This window comes from Symsagittifera roscoffensis, chromosome 1 (assembly GCF_963678635.1).
Source record: "Symsagittifera roscoffensis chromosome 1, txSymRosc1.1, whole genome shotgun sequence".
Taxonomy (NCBI): domain Eukaryota; kingdom Metazoa; phylum Xenacoelomorpha; order Acoela; family Convolutidae; genus Symsagittifera; species Symsagittifera roscoffensis.
In genome coordinates, this window is record NC_087062.1 from 92,605,914 (window position 1) to 92,628,793 (window position 22,880).

Here is a 22,880-nt window from a genome sequence, read left to right on the forward strand (position 1 = left end):
TCTAAGAGAAAATTGGTTCTTAGGTCGAAACATCTTTGAGCGTCTCACTTTAAGTTATATTGTATAGATATTGCCAAAATCTTGGCAATATCAGTAACCTACAGAAATGTGGCCGAAAACTATAGCATTTTAGGTTAATTAGATTTTTGAACATTGTTTTTAGTGAGAAAATCATTAAAAACGGAAAAATATCCGACGTCAAAGAGCAATTTGAAATTCATTAATTTCGTTCAAATTCGATGACTGAAAAGCCATTGCCAACATTTTGACATTATCAATAATTCAGATCTAAATGCAGGTATAATTGTTCCGACTGTCGAAAAAAAAATAATTGAATGTGTGCTCGGGGTGGTTTTTTTTCTACAGTCAAATTTCGACTTTTTAAGTAGCCATTTTTGACGGAAATTTTTTATTACAATTAGAAACTTATTGTTATCTTGACCTCAAATTTGAAAATCTATTTGAGCTGTAATCGAGTATCGAAAGGTTTTGAAGGTTTAAAGTTTCCCAAATAGCCAAATTGGGACAATTAACGCACGAGGAATTTGTTTCAAGCAGACTATTTGCCATAATTGCTAGGTTAACTGGAGGAAAATTTATCATTATGTATTTTAAATGGCGATTTTGTGCAAACTTTCTTTTTTTGCAAACATTTTTTACAAACTTTCTCTTTTTTAAAACAAACATTCTATTTTTCTTAAAACAAACTCCATAGCACTATAAGAGAAGTCTTGTTCTTTAGCTTTTCGAACAAAATCAATGAAATATTTCTGCTCGGGTGGTTTTTCTCCAGATTTTTCAACTTGTCATTTTTGACAAATTTCTTTATATCATCCGAAACTTATTGTTGCATTGAGATCTTTCTAAAAATTTTGCGCTATTAACGCGCACGCATGTTTAGTAGAATATTTGAATTTTTGCTTAAAGCAAATTAATTTTTTGCACTTAATATAGCGAGTGCGGGGATGATTTTTTCTTTGAAAACTGAGGGGGGATAATTTGTTTCTTTGAACACTTTATCATTTTCGCACAGCGAACACAAATTCATTGAACTTGAAAGGTAGTCGAAACAATCAAGGCTTCACCTAGATACGAGCAGTCTTGTTATTTTCAAAGTTAATGCCAAACTGTTGGCAGTAACCTTTTCGGAAACGATTAGAACGAAGTGGAACCTGATCTAGACTACATTTTATGATTGGATAATTTAGATATTTTACCAATGTAAAGTATTTAATATTAACCAATCATGATCCATCTAACTAACAACCCACTTATTTGTAAGTGCTGAAGTTACTTGTAATTTCAGCACCAGAGAGATTTGAATTTAACTTAGAAATTAGTTGGACTCTCCCGAGCACTTCAGCAACCGCAATAAACCAGTATACCCTAGATCTATTGAGCCTAGCAGAGACTAGTTAAACAACCTGAGACTAGATAGTATAAGAGTAAGATTAGGATCGGTATTATACTAAGAAGTTGCACGAATCTATCCGGCCGAAAATAAGATAGCGTGACGAGCAGACGGTGTACCCTATCCGAAATTACTCTATGAGTTAACCAACTCGGTCCTAACTCATCTGGTGCGACCATAAGTCTCGAACAAGACCTTAATAGCTTAGAATTAACCAAAATAGATTAGAAATTAGACAAAAACATTTACAAAATGTTATACGACAATAATTTAATCGAAATGTCTCTACGACTCAATAGATCAGAGCCAATATTCCGAACCATAACAGAACTACCCGGAATAGGAAGAAGACCTCGAACCAGAGACGACATACGACAAAGTAGAAACTTGCCATATAGCTATATGATAGTTAGGCAAAAACCAGAACAAACTTTTATATTTAGAATACTACTAGCAATGAATTTAGATTTTCATTTGCAAACATAAAACCTTGAAGTTAATCTTCAATATCATTTCAGGCGCTAAACAAAATTATTAATATACAATAACGATTGATAAAAAGATCTAAGATCGTTTTCCTAAAACTCTGCAGTAATATACAAAACATGTTTGAAAAATATTTATTGAAAAATAAAAATAAAAATTAGTAGCATGACAATAAATGGTTAGTAATCATAAATCATCCTGTTGTTCCAGCTCCATCACCTAAAACATAACAGCAATCATAAACCCACTAATATCATCAAAACACTAAATCTTTCCTTTACACACATTTAAAATTTTATTAAAACTTAAATTCACTTAATTTTAAAACCAGATCATCAAGGCTTATCCTTGGATCTTAAATCATTTTCTACTTAATTAAATTTCAAAATTGATCATCAAGGCTTATCCTTGGATCAAACAGAACAACTTTGTTCTCCCCCACCCACTTAATTAGTGTCTAACGACCTCAAACGTCGATTCACTACCCAACCCTTTCTAAAGACCTAAGACTAATAGAAATTTTTAAACAAAACTAATCATTCAAATTAGGATAAACAGTGAAGAACTTCGGTTATTCATCCTTCACTTGACCCCCCCTCTTACCAGACCCAGGATAAATCTTAGACTTAGTAAGTTTAAAATAGTATCTAACGAACTACTCGCGTTCTAATTATACCTGAACCTTGTGGATCGATTTACTATTCTCCAACCCTTGAACACAATCACTACCCCTAAGTAAGATTAAGTAAGTTAACACCTTAACTTATACTAGCCACGAGAAAGTAAAAAATCATTCTTCGGAATCGATATACTTTTCTCTCCAACCCTGAACAAACAGACCCAGGTTAAGCTAACCAAAAAATCGTAAGAACTAACAGTTTAAGAAAATAGAAACCATTTAACAACCTTTTGCATCCGTCATCCTAAACCTTATGTCATTTAAAAACCTAGGAAATAAACAAACAATCGTTTTACACAATTGTGAAATAGATAACAAAAAATACGACCTTGTAATCACACCTCATACACAAACAGTTGGATACATTCGAACAAAACGACAAACACTAAAAAGAAAAATAATAACGAAACAAAGACAAATAACACGAAAAAGATTTTCAAAAAATCGAAACGCATTTTCAGAATCAGAAACCAACAGTTTAGACGAACTTTACAAACTAAAAGAATCAATAGATAAAAATTGCCCACTTCACGATCAATTATATTTTTCTGACTCAGAAACAACTTCAAATTCATCAAAAAGAGGAAAAAGAAGAATAAAAAAGCAGTATAAACACAAACCAGTACATTTATACAATTGGAATCAACCAATTCGACACATTAATAATTACATATTAACAGTCATCGAACGAAAAAATGAGCTCAACGCACACCCCAGGTGAAGAAAGTCCAGATGATGATGAAATCTTTCCTTTTATAGTAGATGCAACCACTGATAGAGGACAGCATATATTTTGCAAAAATTTACTATTAAATTTATTTGAACCCGGAATCAGTCCATGTAAAACAGAGTTCCCAGATATAAAAATCAAAAGACAAATCATAGACCACTACTTAAAAGATATATGCAACATAACACAACAGTATGGAATCTACTCCATAGAATTCACCTCACCAAACCATAATAATAGAAAATATACAATCCAAACAGACGATCTTGATTTAGAATTTTCAAAAGTTTTTTCAGAATATATAAAAAGCATCCAATATCATAACTCACAAAGAGCAAACTCCATATTCACCAATGAAGTTTTCGCAATAATATATAGTTATATTTCGATATTAGAAAACGAAATCCCAATAACAAATGTCTCACCGACAGAAACATCTAAACATTTGAAAGTACGACATGAAATCACACTACTCTCTAGTTATTTAAACATCATTAAAGAAAATTTCACGAAAGACGACGTTTCACAACATACAAAACACGATCTACAAAAAATTTTGGCATGGTTCATAATAGATTATTTCACACACAATATTGATTTAATTGCACAAGCAAGAAAAAATTTTAGACCCCAAAACTCGAACGATGATACCGCTATCACAGAACAATCAGATTATGTTTGGGACCCCGAATGGTCTCATCCCGCATTTATAAGCTTCCCACAATCAATCTCAAGTCAAGCAATAAGTACGATATCTTATTAAACTATAAGATAAACATTAAACTATAATACATTTTTGCCCGATACACAAAATAATAGTTTAAACTCTACAGTTATACACAATGAAAACCTCAATGGAACTAGGAATCTTACTCAACAAGATATCCAGACACCATCACACTTCATAAATGAAGAAATTGTACACACAACAACTACACAACAAAGTATTTCACCAATACGCCCAAATTTAACAACACCAAGAAATACAAATCCTTCACAAACACAGGTAACCTTACAATCAACCGTTAAACCTTCGGTTGCTCCTAAATATTCACATATGGATTACCAAACATACAGACCCATGACAATACCATCAAAAACACGCAAAACATTCACTAGAAACAACTTTACAGACCATAATTATAATTATACACATCCATCAAAACCATATAACCAACCACAAAGAAATTTTAACCAATATACAAGATCTCGAAATTGGGATAACCCAATGACCCAACCTAATTCAATAAATTTCCAAACAAATCCTCCACAGGATCACAGTGAAAATTACCCATTTTTTCAACAAAATAAAAATAAAAAACAGACATCTTATCAAATGGATTATTTATCCTCAGATGATGATTTCTTACAACCAGATATATTTGCACCAAATCCTCAAGAATATCGTAGACAAGGAATACAGACAACACGTACAAATCATAGAAATTTTTCTCCACAACCAATAGATGCACAACATCAACAACCAATTCAACAACAAAATCTAATTAATACACAATCTTTTCAACCAATTCAACAACAAAATCCAATGACTGCACACTCGTATCAACCATCACAAATGCAAAATGAAATACCACTCCCATATTATCTCCAACAACATGAAATAACAAGAAACCAACTTTCAAATTTTTCTCAAATGCCAAATGCAGCAGAATCATTACAAATGACAATGAATCCATACCTTATGGGTGGATCATCAATAACATCAAACAAACCTTTAATGGTTTTCACAGGAACAGACCCTGAATACTCTGTAGAAGATTATTTAAATGCAGTAACAGCAAACCTGATTTTAAATATTGGACCTGAACCAATTAATACGCCACTACATCAAAATTGGATACATCGACGCACAGCGTTAATACAAACAACCTTAGATGGCGCAGCCCAAAAATGGTTTTCAGTACTACCTCTAGAAATAAAATCAAACTGGAAAAGGTTTACACAGGAATTTTCAAAAATGTTTGACTCCGAAAGAAACAAACAACAACAAAGAGTTTTATGTAATGAAATTCGCAGATTACCAAACGAAACCATCAAGCAAATAGCAGTACGAATCGAAACACTAGTTCGAAAAGCATATTCATTAAATACACACGACTATAAAAACACAAAGATGACAGAAATCTTAATGATGACCTTAACACCACAATTAAGGAAAATAGCAATAAAAAAGAGAGCATCCCATCCTTCTTCAATTCGAGAACCCGATTTAGATTTTCGAAAACTAGTAGACAAATTAGAACAAGCAGAAATCACGATGAAACTAGAAGAAACGGAAAATCTAAAATTACAATACGTTAACAGAATTGAAACGACTCCCGCTAATATTAATAATATACAGGAATCAGAGACAGACCTCGTTGAAAAAATCACTGAAATACTCAATATTTACGAAAAGAACCCAAACTTTAAAGGCAAACCATCTTTCAAAAAATGGTGTAATTATTGCCGACGATACGGACATAGTATTTCCGAATGTAGACAAAAACAGCAAGACAATCAAAATAAACCTCAAAAATTTAAAGAACCAAATAAATCATTCTATCAATACATGAAAAAAGATCAAAATCTACCGAATAAAACAGTCTACAGCAACAACAGTTCAGGAAAACCACTCCCGAACAATACAAATTATACAAGAAATCAATCACCATATAACTCAAGTTATAGAGGAAGATCACCAGAACGAAGAAACACGAACAATTCATCACAAAATCACTACAATAGACCAAATAGTCGAAATAACTACTCCAGATCAAATTCAAATACACAACGATTTGTTTCTAGATCTAATTCCCAATCAAGAAATAACTACTATCCAAACAACCAATCACGAAATTCATCATACAATAGGAATAGAAACTACTCCTATAATCGAAATAGAAGTTATTCAAACAACCGAAACCAGAATTACCCGAACAATCAATCAAGGAATAACTCATATAATAGATCGAACTATAACAGACCAAACAATAATTACCAAAACAGATCGCGAAATAATTCACAAAATCGACACTCAAGTTATAATAATCGTTATAGAAATTATTCCCAATCACCACACCGGAATAATAATAACTATAATAATTCTAATAATCGCCACAGAAGTAGTACACCTAAACATCAAAGACAAATCAATCAAGTACAATCTAATCCAGAAACAACATCAGACCCTCCAGGTATTGATGACACAGTAACTGATACGTTACAACTCAATCAAATAAACTGTACATCATCAGATTCAGAAAGTGATACTGAAAACACTCTTTCTATCAATATGATAAAAGTCGAAAATGACTATGAATCTGTCATATATGAACAACCCTTTTCATCACACATATATGAAAATCAATCAGAATTTCTTCAAAATTATTACACTACACCCATAAATTCCACACCAACGACGCAAGAAACAAATGAGATTAACACTACAAATCAAACCAATAAAAATACCAAAACAAAATGCTTGAATACAAACCACATTTATCAAAATATACAAAAAGAACAACCCAAAGAAAAAATTTGGACAATACCATTTCTCTTAGAAAGCCCAAGAAATAAAGAATTTCAACCACCAGACCTTGAAATAGATTTTTTAATTGATTCAGGAGCAGAATCAAACATAATAAACATCCCCACATGGAATGAAATAAAAACTTTACACCCAAAGCTAACACCTCTTGAAACCTCCAGTAAGTTAGCAACAGCACAAGGATCAACATTGATAAACTACGGAAAAATCCAATTATTTCTCCTCCCCACCAGAACAATGGAACAAAGCAAAATTTTAAATAAGCCATTTAAACAAATATTCCATATCACTGACATTAAATATAATATCATTGGAATACCATTTATTTCGAAGTATATACCAACAATTAACATCCTAAATAGTAAAATATTAATCAAAGATAAATATACAAAAACAAAAGAAACATCCTTAACATTTTTTCAAAGATTAAATAAACAACCACCATTCTTTTCAAAATTCTACCCGATATTTAACCAACAAAGGAAACACCTAAAACCACTATCAGGAAATATCTATAATTTTTCAATCAAACAAGTTCACCAATATGATAAAGAACAAAACAAACAACAATTTTATATGTCAGAATTTGAATTCAAACCTATTCACAAATTTTTCAAAATCACAATCTCATCCATAAAATATTTGAAAAATTCGAATTCCGATATCATTTCCTTACATGTCTATAACAACACACCTTACCAAGTAACATTACCTTTAGGACTTTTAGGATATTGTGAAACCAACGCTACAATATCACCAATACACGAAAAAGCCTATCGCGTAAATAATATACTCCAATTACTAGATATTTGCCAATCTACAATTCTTAATGAAGAATTATCTATAAATAATATAATAAGTAACGAAAACAGAAATACGGATTATTTCACAAAAACTCCATATTTCAAACCTACATTCAACATAAGTAACTACACAGAGGACCAACAGAAATTTTTAACAATGTTTAATTTCCAACATTCACAAATAACACAAGACGAATTCGAAAAGTTAGCCAAACAGCTAATTGAATATTCATCAGTCTATGCAACATCAAAATTCGATGTTGGAAAAATCAGTTCATCACTACATCTCCCGTTAAAACCAGACGCAGTTTTCAAAAAACAGAGAGCAAGTAAAGTACCAATTCACTTACATGATAAAGTGAACAGATTACTCGACATTTTAGAACAATACAACATTATATCACCAGTAAACAAAGAAGAACAACCAAAAGGCAACACATTTATCAACCCTGTTATCATTCTAGCTAAAGGAGAATCATTAAAAATCGTTCTCGATGCTAGATACCTCAATTCACTTATAGATGAATCAAAATGTAATTGGCCCATTGAACCAATACAAGTTATCTTAACAAAAATAAACGGCAAATACTTTACAACCGCCGATATGAATAGTGCATACAATCAAATGCCACTAGATGAACAATCACGACGTTTAACACAATTTGTTATCGGAAACCAACAATATGAATTCAACCGCTTATTCTATGGAATATCCATAGGACCAGCAGCATTTTCAGCTTTTATGAGCAAAATTTTTAGACCACTAATACTCAAGAAAAACGCAATCACCTATTTAGACGATGTTTTTATGCAATCACAAACAAAAGACGAGATGTTCAATGTTTTAGAAAAATATCACCAAATACTTCAGAACGAAAATCTGAAGGCCGCCCCCGATAAATCACACTTCTTTTTGACAAGAGTTAAATTCTTAGGACATAATATAGAAAGAAAAACAATCACTCCATTGAAATCACGCATTGACGCTATTCAAAAACTTCAACCACCAACAAAAAAAAAGAAAATCCAAGAATTTCTTGGAATGTTAAACTTTTTAAGTAAATATGTTTATAAAATGCAATTATATCTACGACCATTTTATAACATCCTTAGACAACAAAATAATTTTGAATGGAACACAGAACATCAAACACGATTTGAAGAAATAAAGAAACTTTTAACTGAACAAATTTCAAACACAATTCCAGATTCAAATCAACCATTTTATGCAATGTGCGATGCTTCGAACTTTGGCATCGGTGCAGCACTATTACAATCACATAATGGTACAAATAAAATGAACCTCATATCAGCAAATTCTCGATTATTCACTCAAGCAGAGCTACGACTCTCAACTCTAATGAGAGAATGTACAGCCATAATATATACACTGACAGAATATGAATTTCTGATACTTGGATCAAAACATCCAACAGTTCTATTCACAGACCATAAACCAATCATCTTTCTCTTTACACAAAAATCTAACCCAAACCACCGAGTTTACAGATTTCAACTAATTCTAATGAAATTTCCAAACTTACATATAGTTTGGACTGCAGGAAAAAATCTTGCATTACCAGACACCTTAAGTCGAAATACACCACCTGAATTACTTACACGAAAAACAACAGTTGAAATACCCAAAAACATAAAATTCTACCTTGCAGAAAACGAAACATCACCCCGATTGGAATGCAAATATGCAGTAAAAACTGATATTGAACAATCACAAATAAATAATTTACAACATTTCCCACTTTATTTAGATTGTCAAAATAATCATTATGAAGTTGATCTACTTGGAACATCAACTTTCAAACCAATCCCATATTCTCAATGGATAAAAAATAACACCCAACAAAAACGAACAAAACAACACCCGCCTAAAAAAGACCATTTTCCACTAATTGAAAAAGAAGATTTAACTGATAAAATAAATTTATCAGGACCACAAACAAATGATTCAAAATACACAATAAATCAAGTTTTTGACCTTCACGACCCACTTGATACAATACCCTTATCTAAATTCGAAATTGAAAACATTTTTCTCCCTCCAACAGAAACGATTACAATTTCAACACTGAAACAATATCAAAATCTTGACCCGATAATTAGACAACTAAAATCATGGCACAAATATAAAACTAAACCTGTCAAGGCAGATTCAACCATTCTAGGAAACAAAACACTCCTCCGATACTTTCGCAAATTTAACAACACAACAATTAACGAAAATACAGACCTTTTAGAGTATAACCTGAATGAATCTACAGTTCCCTGTCTCCCTTTAAGTATGATTCTTATAGCTTTTAATATTTCACATACACAAAATATTAAAGGACACTCTGGATCAGAAAAAACATATTCAAATTTTATACAAAATTTTTACTTCCCAAATGCACCAATTTGGATAAAAGTACTATGCAATGATTGTATAGTATGTCAACTAAATAAACCTTACCCAAATCAAAAACAAATAGCACAAAAACAAGATTTTAAAGGACAAAATTTGTACTTTAATCATCGTATCTCATTTGATACCAAAGGACCAATTTCACCCTCATCCGAAGGAAACTCCTACATTATGGTAATTGTTGACGCATTTACACATTATGTAGCACTTAACCCAGTACCACATTGTAACGCTTATTACGCTTACACAACACTCTATGAACACTGGATAGCAAAATTCGGACTACCAGAAATTTTAGTTACAGACAACGGTACAGAATTCATAAATAATGAAATTATCACACTATGTCATTTATATAACATTAAACACAAACCACGTACATCTCATGCACCTTGGACAAACGGCTTAGTCGAAGGTATGAACCGTTCATTACAAGAATATCTTAGATGTATCATCAACGGAAATGATACAAAATATACCGAATGGTCAGCAGATGTAAAATTATTTCCCTTAGCGTATAATTCACAAATTACGACAACTTTAGGAATGTCACCATACGAAATGGTTTTTAACCAAAAGCCACGCAAACCAATAATGTTTACAGCAAATTCTCATAAAAACGCACAAGGTTATTGTCAACCAAATAAAGACTCAATTTGTTATAACCTACCTTTACATACGCACGATGAAGATCATTTTCATCACCCACAAATTCTTAAACTAGCCTCCGGTACACACACCGAATGGATTCTAAATAGAGATAAAAAACACAATGAAATTTATCAAAAAATAACAAAAAAGTTATTACAAAGACAAAACATTAATGAACAAATCAATTCACGTTTTACACCAGCCTCCGAATTAAAAATTGGAACATTTGTTTTAATACCTAATTTTAATACTCAAAAAGGAATTTCTAAAAAATTACAACCCCTTCGAAAAGGACCATACCAAATAATTGCAAGACCCACTGATGTCACATATAAAATTACCGACTCAAACAAAAAAGAAATCGTTCAACATCGAAACAACCTATTACCTTATTACCCAAAAGAATACGCACTCCGCGAATTAACTCAACTATATTCTTTCACAGGATTAAAAATCATTCAAAATGAACCACATCTGAAAAACACAGAACAAAATGATAACCCCACCGAAAATCAAAACACAAAACCAATCGCCACCAAAAACAATACACAAAACCATAAAGAATCGCCAAAACAAAGAAAAAATAGAAAAATGACCGAACAAATAATACCCCAAGAACAAATCGACAAATCAGAAAATAGAAAAACAACAAGACTCCGAAATCAACCACGTAAAAACTATAAAATATTCATCCCCCAATCTAAAATTTTAAAGAAAGTGGAATTTCAAAAGTAATTTTAACATTATACTTCACTATCTTGAAACCTTCGAAACATTTTTCATTTACATTTTTCAAAATAACATGCTGACAAGTACGTAATAATTCTAGTTCAAAATAGACCAATAGGATTCATCCAATCCGTCACTTTCTCTAACTCAAACTAAGACCAATTAGACGAATCATATAGAACTCCAGGCACATCTATAACTATAACTTTACGACCTCCAGGTCAAAAATAAGCAAACCACTCCAACTTGACAACTAAAATAAATATCACCATAATACCGTACCCCTCCCTTATCTAATAACCCAAAGATCAACAATATTTCCCCAACTCAGACCACGAATACCCCCAAAACAAATTTGTTAACTTAGCCTAAAGTAACAAAATTAACATTTTATTTAGCCTAAAGTATAAAAATCTCAAAAATACCCCAGATCATTTGACAAATGAAAATAAAGACAAAGAAGACCTCCCGATCACCATGAAAATTGCCCCCAACAATTTTTTACAGAACTCAACCCACTTGTCAAAAAACTAATAAATAATCCGACCACACTAGAAAATCGCCTCAAACAGCAAAAAATATTCGACCAAGAGATCATTTCTTAAATGCTCTTCTCTCAATCAGTTACTCAAATACTCATAAATTTTAAACATTTTTTTACAATACTTGAAACCTTTATAATATTTCTTTTTGATATACTTGAATCTTTTCTAATAATCCTAATCATTTTTTGTAACATTTTTTTAATTTTCTACACTATACTCGAACTATTCCTCCAACTTTCCAAAACCCTTGATTACATCCACAGGTACGATTCATATAACTTGTCTAAATGATACGAAAAATTTTCAGTAGAACTGATATTTTTTTATTGTTTGTAATTTTCATAGCATTCTTATCATCCCTCATTTTGACAATATGTAAATGCATAAAGAAAGCAATCTTCACATTTGCCCTAGCAACAATCCTTCTAATTCTTTTTTTGGAAGAATATTATAATAAACATAAACCTTCCCACTAAAGTAACAATTCAAAAATCCATCAAAAATTGCTACCCAACAGTCACAGAATCAGTTTTCACCGACATCATCCCAAGATAACCAAACACCACCTTCAATTACTCAAAATCCTCAAACATCTACACGAATTTCTTTTCAAGACAATCCATACACTTTTGAAGAACGACATGCTCGTTTATCAGAACCACTAGAACCAGTTCAACGACAAGCACCTCTAAGCGAACCAACATATAACCTATACCCAACACTACCACAAGAACTAAGTAGAATAAGAAATCCTAGTCAAAACCAAAATACAGTCGAAATAAATAGACAAATTATACATCCTCGACGAAACAGAAATTTTCAAACTCCCCGAGTTCATTTTGATATACCTCAATCCCCATCACAAAACACTCCAGAAAACCCCATTGGTATATTACCAGAAACCCCTACGCTTCTTTCACAACGTAGCACCTCAAGCCTACCATCAGATTACTTAGGTTCAACACCAACATCTGAACAAATACGTGAAAATCCCTTTAACCCCCCAAACCAGGCATCACGACTACCATATTGGACAACACATTCATTTACACAAGGTGAATTAAATTTAGTCAATAATCCAATAGATATTTCTACGGATACAACAACATCCTCATCACTACCAGAAACATTATCACTACCATCAACACCATCAATAAGCCAGATTTCACCACCACCTTTTAACTTAAATTTTCCAAATAATCTCGACGCCAGATATCGAGAACAATCATCAATAAATATTCCTTTAAGACTAGATTGGAATACATTTACAGCACCTCCACCATTATTTGGACAACATCAAGAAAGTAACCGCCTTCATAACTGGGCACTTAATAGATTACAATATCGCCAAGATATTCACAACTATATCCGTGATCACAATATTCAAATACTCCAACAAAACAGTTTACAATTAAAGTTTGAAATCACAGTTAAGTTAAATAATATTACCCAACATCCCTACCCATTAAATCCACCTAACATAACAGCTCAATCACTACCACCACCGTTTATAACTACTGAAGTAATATACAAATACGACAGATATACCAAAAACACAATTGGCTACATTACATTTTATAATCCATACTCAGGATTATCATACACATGTATATTCTAAAATTATTAATTTTTCTCCAACTCCTTTTTCTAGTAATCTCAAATCAAAACATAAACCCTTCCCCTCGTACAGGACCACAAGATTTATTAGTAACACATTACGATTGTGAAGAAAATGAACAAAAAACACTACATAAATATGCAATAAATCAAGTATCACAATGTGAAACAGAACCACAAGCTATAGAAACCACAGATGTAATAGCAACACTCTATTCAAAAGCCCGAGCAACAACAGTTACAGGTTATAAATTCACAGCAACATTTTCCGAAAAGAAAGTACATTGTTCACAAGTCTCGAACGGAAACAAAAACCGACTTGACCATGAATCATTCTATCAGAGTAATATAGAACGTCTTTTACATCTCAATCCCGACGATTGTAAAAGTGAACTACTTAGACTAAACATCACACAAAATAAAAACTCCGCAAGAAAGTTAGTTAATTTTCAAGTTTTTTCAGACTCTGTACATCAATCACAACTTGAAAGACACCAAGGACATATAAAACTAGACGAAAAATACCCATATAACGGCGCACACGGACGATTAACCTATGACCTACACGATAAACATTGGATACCACACATTGGTATAAATGACCCATCAAACTGCAAAGCAGACACAAAAAATAAAGGATACCAAGAAATAATGTTTTTCGATTGGAAAATACAACTCGAAAAAATACAACTAACACGAGATTTATCAGATAATACAATGATCTATCAAGGAATCCGATTACCTTGTAAAAATGATCAAGGTTATTGCGACCCTACAACGAGAACACAAGCAACCATTGTTTGGTTCCCCGAAGATACATGTACAACATTTCAAGTAGCAAAAATACACGCTCGTATGATAAAATTTCACGAAAAATATTTTATACAATCAATTCCATATGAACAAGTCCATCCATCACGAAAACTAAGTTCTAATTTTAGAAACATAGACAATATAGAAAATAAATTGACACGTTTTCAAATATATCAAGAAACAGAACTTGCATGTAAATACAGGAATCCACTTCACAGAACACAATACTCTGAAATATTAGTTGAATACGAAAAAGGATTCGACATGACCACTGGAAAAGTAAAAATCGACCCATATGCCACAGGTCATCCTCCAAACGAAGGAACATCCTATATACCAGTTAATTTTGAAAAAAGCAACGGACAACCTGGTGGACATCTAAAACCCCATGACACCAGAAGCACACGCTTACAAGAATTATCACTAATGAATACTACATATTTCGGTAATATCCACTATGATATTCATTTAGATATGAAACTAGATTATACAATTAGCCGAATTTTTCAAGAAATGTCACTCTCCGAATTAGAAACACTACACCAACTATGCGAATTAGAACGAACACAAATATTACAATCACTTGCACTAGCAGTATTAAAAATACCCTATGCAGGATACTTATTATCTGGAAATAGATCAAATTTTTTAGACTATGAAGGAAACATCTTATGGTTTTATACTTGTACTAAAAAAGTATCACCACTATACGTTTTTGAAGATAAACGATGTTATAAAAGAATCCCTATCTTTTATAAGAATAAAGTACATTTCGTGGATACACTTTCACGAAGAACCTATTTCTGGGATACCGCAGTCCCATGTGGATCAGAAAACAGCCACAATGTAGTACAACTAAACCCTGATGAAAATAAATATTATCTTCTCACTCCATATCCCACATTAATGCAATCACTCAAAAAATTTTCACCAGAAAGCATTCGCGCTATTGCTCGAAACCCAAATATAGACTTACAATCAATAGGAATCTATTCAAAATCAGATATTCAACATCACATTAGAACACAACAATTCCAAGAATTATTAACACAAATGGACACTATACAAAGACAATCAATAGACCAAAATTTACGCAAACTTGCAGAAACCGCAGGATTTGCCGATATCTACACGCAAGACTATAGCGGATATTTTAAAGACATTAAAGATTATATATATCTAAACGGTGAAAAATACCGTCCCCAAGATATATCACCAATTAACATTTTTAGCTTTGTTACACTCAAAAATGAGATCCTCGATTTTCTAGGATGGCCCTACTACATCTTAGAAAAATTGACTATTTTATACGCAATGTTTAACTTTATTCGATTTCTTTTCTCACTTTTAAAAGGAATCTACAACACATGTGCTATACACACACAAGTAAACAGACAAGCAAGCGTAGCACGCATACTCTTTGCAGGATTTTTTGGAATCTTTTCTACATCTATAAACAAAATTCTTTTAGACGCACAAATAAAAGAATATAACACAAAAATAGCAACACGACAAAATACATACGACGAAGAACATAACAATGTAGACATAACGCCAACGGCACCACAATTACCACCCCTACCAAATAACCATCCACTATCCCTAGTCCCACGAAATTTTCGAAATTTAGCCATCACACATAATCCAAATTTTCGACTCACCACATCACAAAGTCCCATTCAACATATAATGACACACCAGTCACAAGATGATAATACTTATGAACAAATTATTGAACAACCCCATACCACCGCTTTTCAGTCTCAAAAAAATCATTTTTTTAGCCCACGATGAGCCGCCAACTTGGATCACTACACCGATCAAATTCCCACCCAACCAATCTTACCTCTCCAATCCCAATAATACCACTTTTTGCTTTTCCGCCACCCGATTTTCCATCTAGTAATGTAACATCAGGCATGAATTCCGACACTAATTCACACATCTCAGTTTTATATTCCATCTCACAACTCAATAACCCGAATATTGAAACCCCCGATGAATTTGCCGACTCAGAACCATCCCCATCAAATCATTTTCATAATTCTTCTAATTTTTCTCAACCCCCTTTTCAACCCATATTATCCAATAACCCTGACCCAATCACTCCCACACCCTCTTATGCTTCCCAAGTTACCCCAACCTACTCCTCATACCATTCTGACCAATCATCTCATTCTCCAGACACCCCCCGAATCTCCCCAGAGCTAGATAATTTTATTACCCTTCAACAACAACCCTACCACCTTAATACCCCAACCATAAACCAAATCTCCTCCACAATAAATTCATCCAACCCCCCTACCCCTACACCCTCTTCAAATTATACTGAATCATTAGCACCATCATCCACATCAACTGAATCTTCACTCAACACTAATAGAGCTTACCGCACTTTTAAAAGAAAGTTCCCCAACCATCCTTTCCCAGCAAAACCAGGAACAGCCCGTGAATACATCAACCACCCCAAGCATACTAACACAAAAGAATTTTTAGCCATCACCTTACCCTCATTCCCACAATACACCTTAAACACCCCCCACGACACTAACGAAACACGCAACTTTGTAGATGAATACGTTTTAATGCCCACTCTCTCTTGGACCTCATATTATCATTTTACTAACCCTCTTTGCTTACCTTTATCTAACACTCACATCGATATAGAGCGAAATACGGACATGCTATATCGACTCACTACACCAATAACCGCTAGACAATTTACTTACGTTGGATATAAAAAATCACTAAAAACACACACTGCACCTAGAGCTAACGAATATACACTCGAATACTATGATCACAAGATCATCAGAGCTAACCAAGATCAATTCTTAGACGACGATCGCTTCGCTAATCCACAAATTACCGAGAAATTTTTCATCAAGACACCATATATATTTACACTAAACATCTTTGACCGAAAGTTTGATCACATTATTTCAGAAGCACTAACAGACACACAAGCATACGAAAGTTTTAAAGAACGCTTCCAAATATTTTCACTAACCTTTCATTTCCTTGCACCACACGAAAGAGATTTACACTGCTCACACGATATTATGTTGCGCACTAAACAAACCCACACATATAGTTATTATCGCTTCATCCAAAATCACTTTGACCTACACACACCCTCTAGACAACCACACCATCGCTTTCAATTCATTAATTCCAAATACACTTCACCATTTTTCCTAAATTTCACATATTGCATTAAAGATACTAACCTTCATGGTATTCTTCGCAATTATGATCCCATAACCCAAATGTACATCTTCTGTCCCATCACCAAGACCTTCAACGCCGAAGAATCCCGACCCTTCCTTATCCCGCACGAGTTTGTACAACCTATAGAAATCCCAATTTTAGAATTCATCCACAACACTAAATTCAATCACAAATTATATAATCTAATCCAAAACACACCTTATGAGTTTGCAGTTGGCACTGAAGAACTAACCACTATTAAGGCACTTCAATTGCTTTGGCCACTGCTTCAGACTAAAAATATCATCCGCATCTTAGCTAAACTACTAACAAATTCCGAACTAATTCACGACATCTTCCCCCATGGTTTTTTCCCCGACGACTAACAGGTAAGTATGAATTAAATGAATATTACTAACTAATAAAATATTAAAAAACTCACCATACTTTATCCATGTTTTCCTTAGATTTTTAGCCTTCATCCGACGATCACCTACAAAAACCACAAAAAACAAATAAAGATCGCAAATTTCATCAAACAGATTTCAACAATTCTATTAATCTCTTACACTTATAAATTTATAAATTTAATACCAATGCAGTAAATTCATTTCTAAAATTTTCCCCACAAGCAGTAAATCTAATTATGATGAAAATTTGTAACTTAAAATTCCCCCATAACTAGCAGTAAATTTACAAATTCTATGCAGTAAATTAATAAAATGCAAATGCAGTACTAACCTTTTGATATTCTCATTTATTCGCACAGAAATTCTATCCACACTCGCACAGCTCGCCCACGAAGAATTGTTTAAAATAATGAATTTCAGTTTCAAGTTTTCACACTCAACAACTCTAACATATAATAACATGTTTCAAACTTTCCTTTAACCCGGTTGGAAAGGAATCATATACTAAACAAAACTAACCAACGCAGCTTACTAAATACCACAAATCATAGAATAACAGCATGACTAAGAAAAGGAAACCAACGGTACCCAAACCGGATTAACCCAGTTTAAAACTGGATAATTTATTCTTTTGAAGACTATTATAAAGTCTAAAAAAGAAATAATAAAACACAAAAAAGTCGAAAGACAAACCCATACCACGAACAATTTGCTTTTTGGAAAAAGGACATAACCAACAAGACATAAGAAAAACCACAACAAACCCAACATAAAACGTTGTCACATAACAGGACCCCTCACAAAAACCGCATGAAATCATACTCCCACTCCTGGCCTAACCCACCAGGAAGGACGTCCTGAGCATGCTCTATAGCCGGCCTAACCCACCGCGCTACATCCACGCTTTGTGACCACACCTCTATTTTTAATAAGAGCTACTCAAGTGTGAGTAACTCTTCAAAATAACCGAACTAAAACAAAAAGCTTTTGTGAAAACAACTAACTAAAATCATAATTAAAAAATATTAAACTAATAAATGTTTTATAAAATGTAAATTACATTATGCAATACATAGATCAGAATACAACACCAAGGACGAACATCTAAAGACAAAACGACCCCACTACGCTCGAGAGAGAATGGCCAACCACAATCGATATGCCACTCACAATCACAACTCAAAGGATTTAGAGTACGACTTGACTTCGCAGAAAAGGACTTCATTGAACTAGACCAATGACCACCTCGATGTTCAAGTATACGTACAGATCCGAGTAACCAGGCATCCCCTCCACGCACAATCTCCACGCCATTCCCAAATTAGATCAGACACAAAAGAAGTTCTCCACGCAGAACAGAAAAACCTGACATAGCAAACCATTCTGAAATCAGATTTGAGTTTGTTGCAAAGACTTAGTCGTTGTCACTAGAAGACACAACGTCTTATGTCTCTAACTCCAGCTTCCTGGAACTTCTTTAACAAAGAGGAAACAGAAGAAATAAGATGTTCGCCAAACACCAACGTCCATCATCCATCCTTCGAATTGCAGAAGAACTATTCTAAAAAACTCTGTAAAACCCGGATGGGTGGAACCTGATCTAGACTACATTTTATGATTGGATAATTTAGATATTTTACCAATGTAAAGTATTTAATATTAACCAATCATGATCCATCTAACTAACAACCCACTTATTTGTAAGTGCTGAAGTTACTTGTAATTTCAGCACCAGAGAGATTTGAATTTAACTTAGAAATTAGTTGGACTCTCCCGAGCACTTCAGCAACCGCAATAAACCAGTATACCCTAGATCTATTGAGCCTAGCAGAGACTAGTTAAACAACCTGAGACTAGATAGTATAAGAGTAAGATTAGGATCGGTATTAGACTAAGAAGTTGCACGAATCTATCCGGCCGAAAATAAGATAGCGTGACGAGCAGACGGTGTACCCTATCCGAAATTACTCTATGAGTTAACCAACTCGGTCCTAACTCAGAAGGTAAATAATCAAAAACTGCTCATTTTACTCATTTCAGATCGTAAGAACTGTCAAAATAAAGCTGTTGACCTAAAAGTCAGCGTTTTGCCGTTTTTGACCAATTACGTTGCTTATGGCCATCAATAATGCCGAAAGTTTGGTATTAACTAAATACTTTTCAACAAATTTATTGGAAAACGTCTCAGACTTTTCAAAGAATTTTGACTTTGAGGGCTAAAGCTTCTCCGGCCTGTTTCGTTCTTCGAAGTTTCGCGTTTGTCTTTTTGTTAGTTATTTAAGCATATTTTGTTCTGAAAATTGCATGCTAGATTGTAATCATTCTGTAATTGAAATCAATCATAATTGGACGTCTCTGAAAAAACCCAATCGTTTTGCATTGATCTTCTGACAATTCGAGAGCATTATTGAAAACTTGATAGCAAACTCATTGCCATTTCACACCCTCAAGTTCAAAATCACAAAAATTTAAGTTGTCCGAGAAATTTGTTCAAATCTATAGATCTATACATGGGGTTAGTTCGTATTGCCTTGAAATCTAAAATGAAACCTTTTTCCTTGTCGTAGAATGAGAACCAGTTGTAGGACCTGAACACTTCTATGGACATCTCCCAGAAAAGGAAGTAATCTCCTAAGCGCTCTTTTCTCTTAACTGGCGCACGATTAGAGTACCACCCCGTCAAGCAGAAATACTGGCTGGAAATCAGCAAAAAACATGTTAATCAATCAATCCATTAAGCTGATAATAATTCCGTCTTATCATAAGAAGGGCTTCTACCAAGCTCATCTCACGAAGCCGAAAACCTCAATATCTAACGGGTTCCTTTCGTGTACTTATTTTAAAAAATCCCTTCTTGTTAAACTGACCCAGGGCCATCATACTGCAGTTTTTAGGGTAAATAAATTTGAAAAAAAAGAACACTCAATCTTATTGTTTCGCTGAAAATTTTTTCCCCGTTTTTTTGGACAGTAGAATTGGAAGGGAACTGAATTCCAAAACACATTAGAAAAAAAGCCGTAATAAGAACAGACTTGAAAGGACTGTTTACTAAGAGGCACAGGTGCATTCGTAGAGCCTCTTTTGTCTTTTTAGTAATTTACCCTATTGCTAAAAGTGTCATCTAAAATTGTCAAGTGTAGCGACAAAAGTTATTGAAGAAACCAAAGTTAGAAAAAAGTATGATAAAATAATGGATAGTTAAAAAATAATAATGGAAAAATTAATGAATAACTGTCTATAGTACCAATAGGTATGGGGTCAATACATAGTTTTTTTAATCAAACTAACACTACATTTGCCTATAGTCCGCGTCTAGATAGCTTTTTGATTTATATGTTTATTGTCTCTCCGAGTATTGGGAGATCAGCTCTTCTAGATCTGTGTTGCTGATTTTTTTTCCGGAAACTAGAAAAATTCTTGAGATGTTATCTTAATAAATTTTTATTAAAAAAATTAAAATTAATTATATAGTGAAATGTTAGCTCGACTGAGCGAGTAGTAAAGAGAATGAGAATAAAAAACATGAAGATGTTCGAACGGTTCAGTCTTAATGCAAGAAAGCTTCAAAGTATTTTTGTCTACCTCTAATCTTCACAGCCTTTGTTTCATCTAAAATCTGTTTTATCTTCCGGTCTTTAGAAAGTTTTCAATAATCTCATTTTTTGTGTTTTTTACTGATTAAAAAGCCTGTTTTTTAATTGTAGTAGTTCTACTTCTTTGGGTTTTTATTAAGCTGCAAAAGGACCGGGTGCTTATCGATTTATTGCCTGCTTTTCAAGGCAGACATTTTTAACGGTCAGTCTGTATGGCGACACAGTTTCTTTTTGACATCCGACAAAATAGTTATTTTTAAAAAACCGGATATTTAAAAAAGAATTCAATCTTGAAAGAATGAGAAAATCAAACTAAGATTTCAAGGGTTGACAAGTTTAAAAAGGAAAACAGTCCACTATAATCTTAAGTAAGCAATTGAAACAATAGTCTTTTATGTCCGTGTAGTATTTGCAATACTACAACTTACCCCTTCTTTAGATCAACTGTTGCTCGATTTTTAACTTTAAATTGGCATCAAAAAAGGTTTGTAAACCGAGAAATAGGTATTTGAAAAAGAAGCATAAAAGTTGAAATGAAACCGTTGGAATCATTCATTTCCTTCAATTTTTTTCAGCGTTTTTTGTTCCACTTTCTTGTCATTGATATTATAAACAACTTGATCCAATTGCTACTCGTTGTCTTGAATTTGGTAGTTCTCATCATTATCATCGAGTCAAGAATGCAATTTGGCATAGGCTTGATAGATTAGGTTCTGTTTTGACTGTTCTCAGTGGTCAAAACTGAAGAGAAGAATTGCTATCTCCTCTTTGTTCTGATTGTGATTTTTTGCATTTTACCTGACAGTTTCCAGTTGATAAACGGTCTGAATATTGTGCACCTTTGTGTTCATTCAAACCTAGGACAATGAAAATCAGAAAAAGGAAAAAAAAATTCCCAGTTTCATCCTGGCTGTAATATAACTAACAAAGCATACATCTTTACACTTTTCGTTGGGATTGACTAGATAAAAACGGGAGAAGATAGAAAGCTGTGATGAATGTGAGGAAAGATTAAACAAAAATCTAAATTGATTTGGCAACTTTTTTGTCATCACCAGCAAGCTTCGGTTCTTTTTATTGGTAAAGAAACAGAAGACAACAGAATTCAAATCAAACCATACTGAAAAATCGAAGACTGAAATTTTAAAAGAAATTTTAAAACCAATTAGAAAAAACTTAAACAAGTTAAGTGGAGTAGTTATGTTTTCTTTCGGTTGTAAAATTTTGTCCTAGG

The 22,880-nt window shown here is 33.2% G+C and overlaps 1 protein-coding gene across 1 annotated transcript in view; it reads right to left on the bottom strand.

Annotated features, from left to right (window-relative positions):
- LOC134840738 (uncharacterized) overlaps positions 1-22,880 on the bottom strand; it is a gene marked incomplete in the record, with an annotated part of 30,071 nt that overhangs the window by 5,342 nt on the left and 1,849 nt on the right. The window contains 1 exon segment of the mRNA XM_063856756.1: positions 20,604-20,745. Coding sequence (XP_063712826.1) covers positions 20,604-20,745 — 142 coding nt within the window.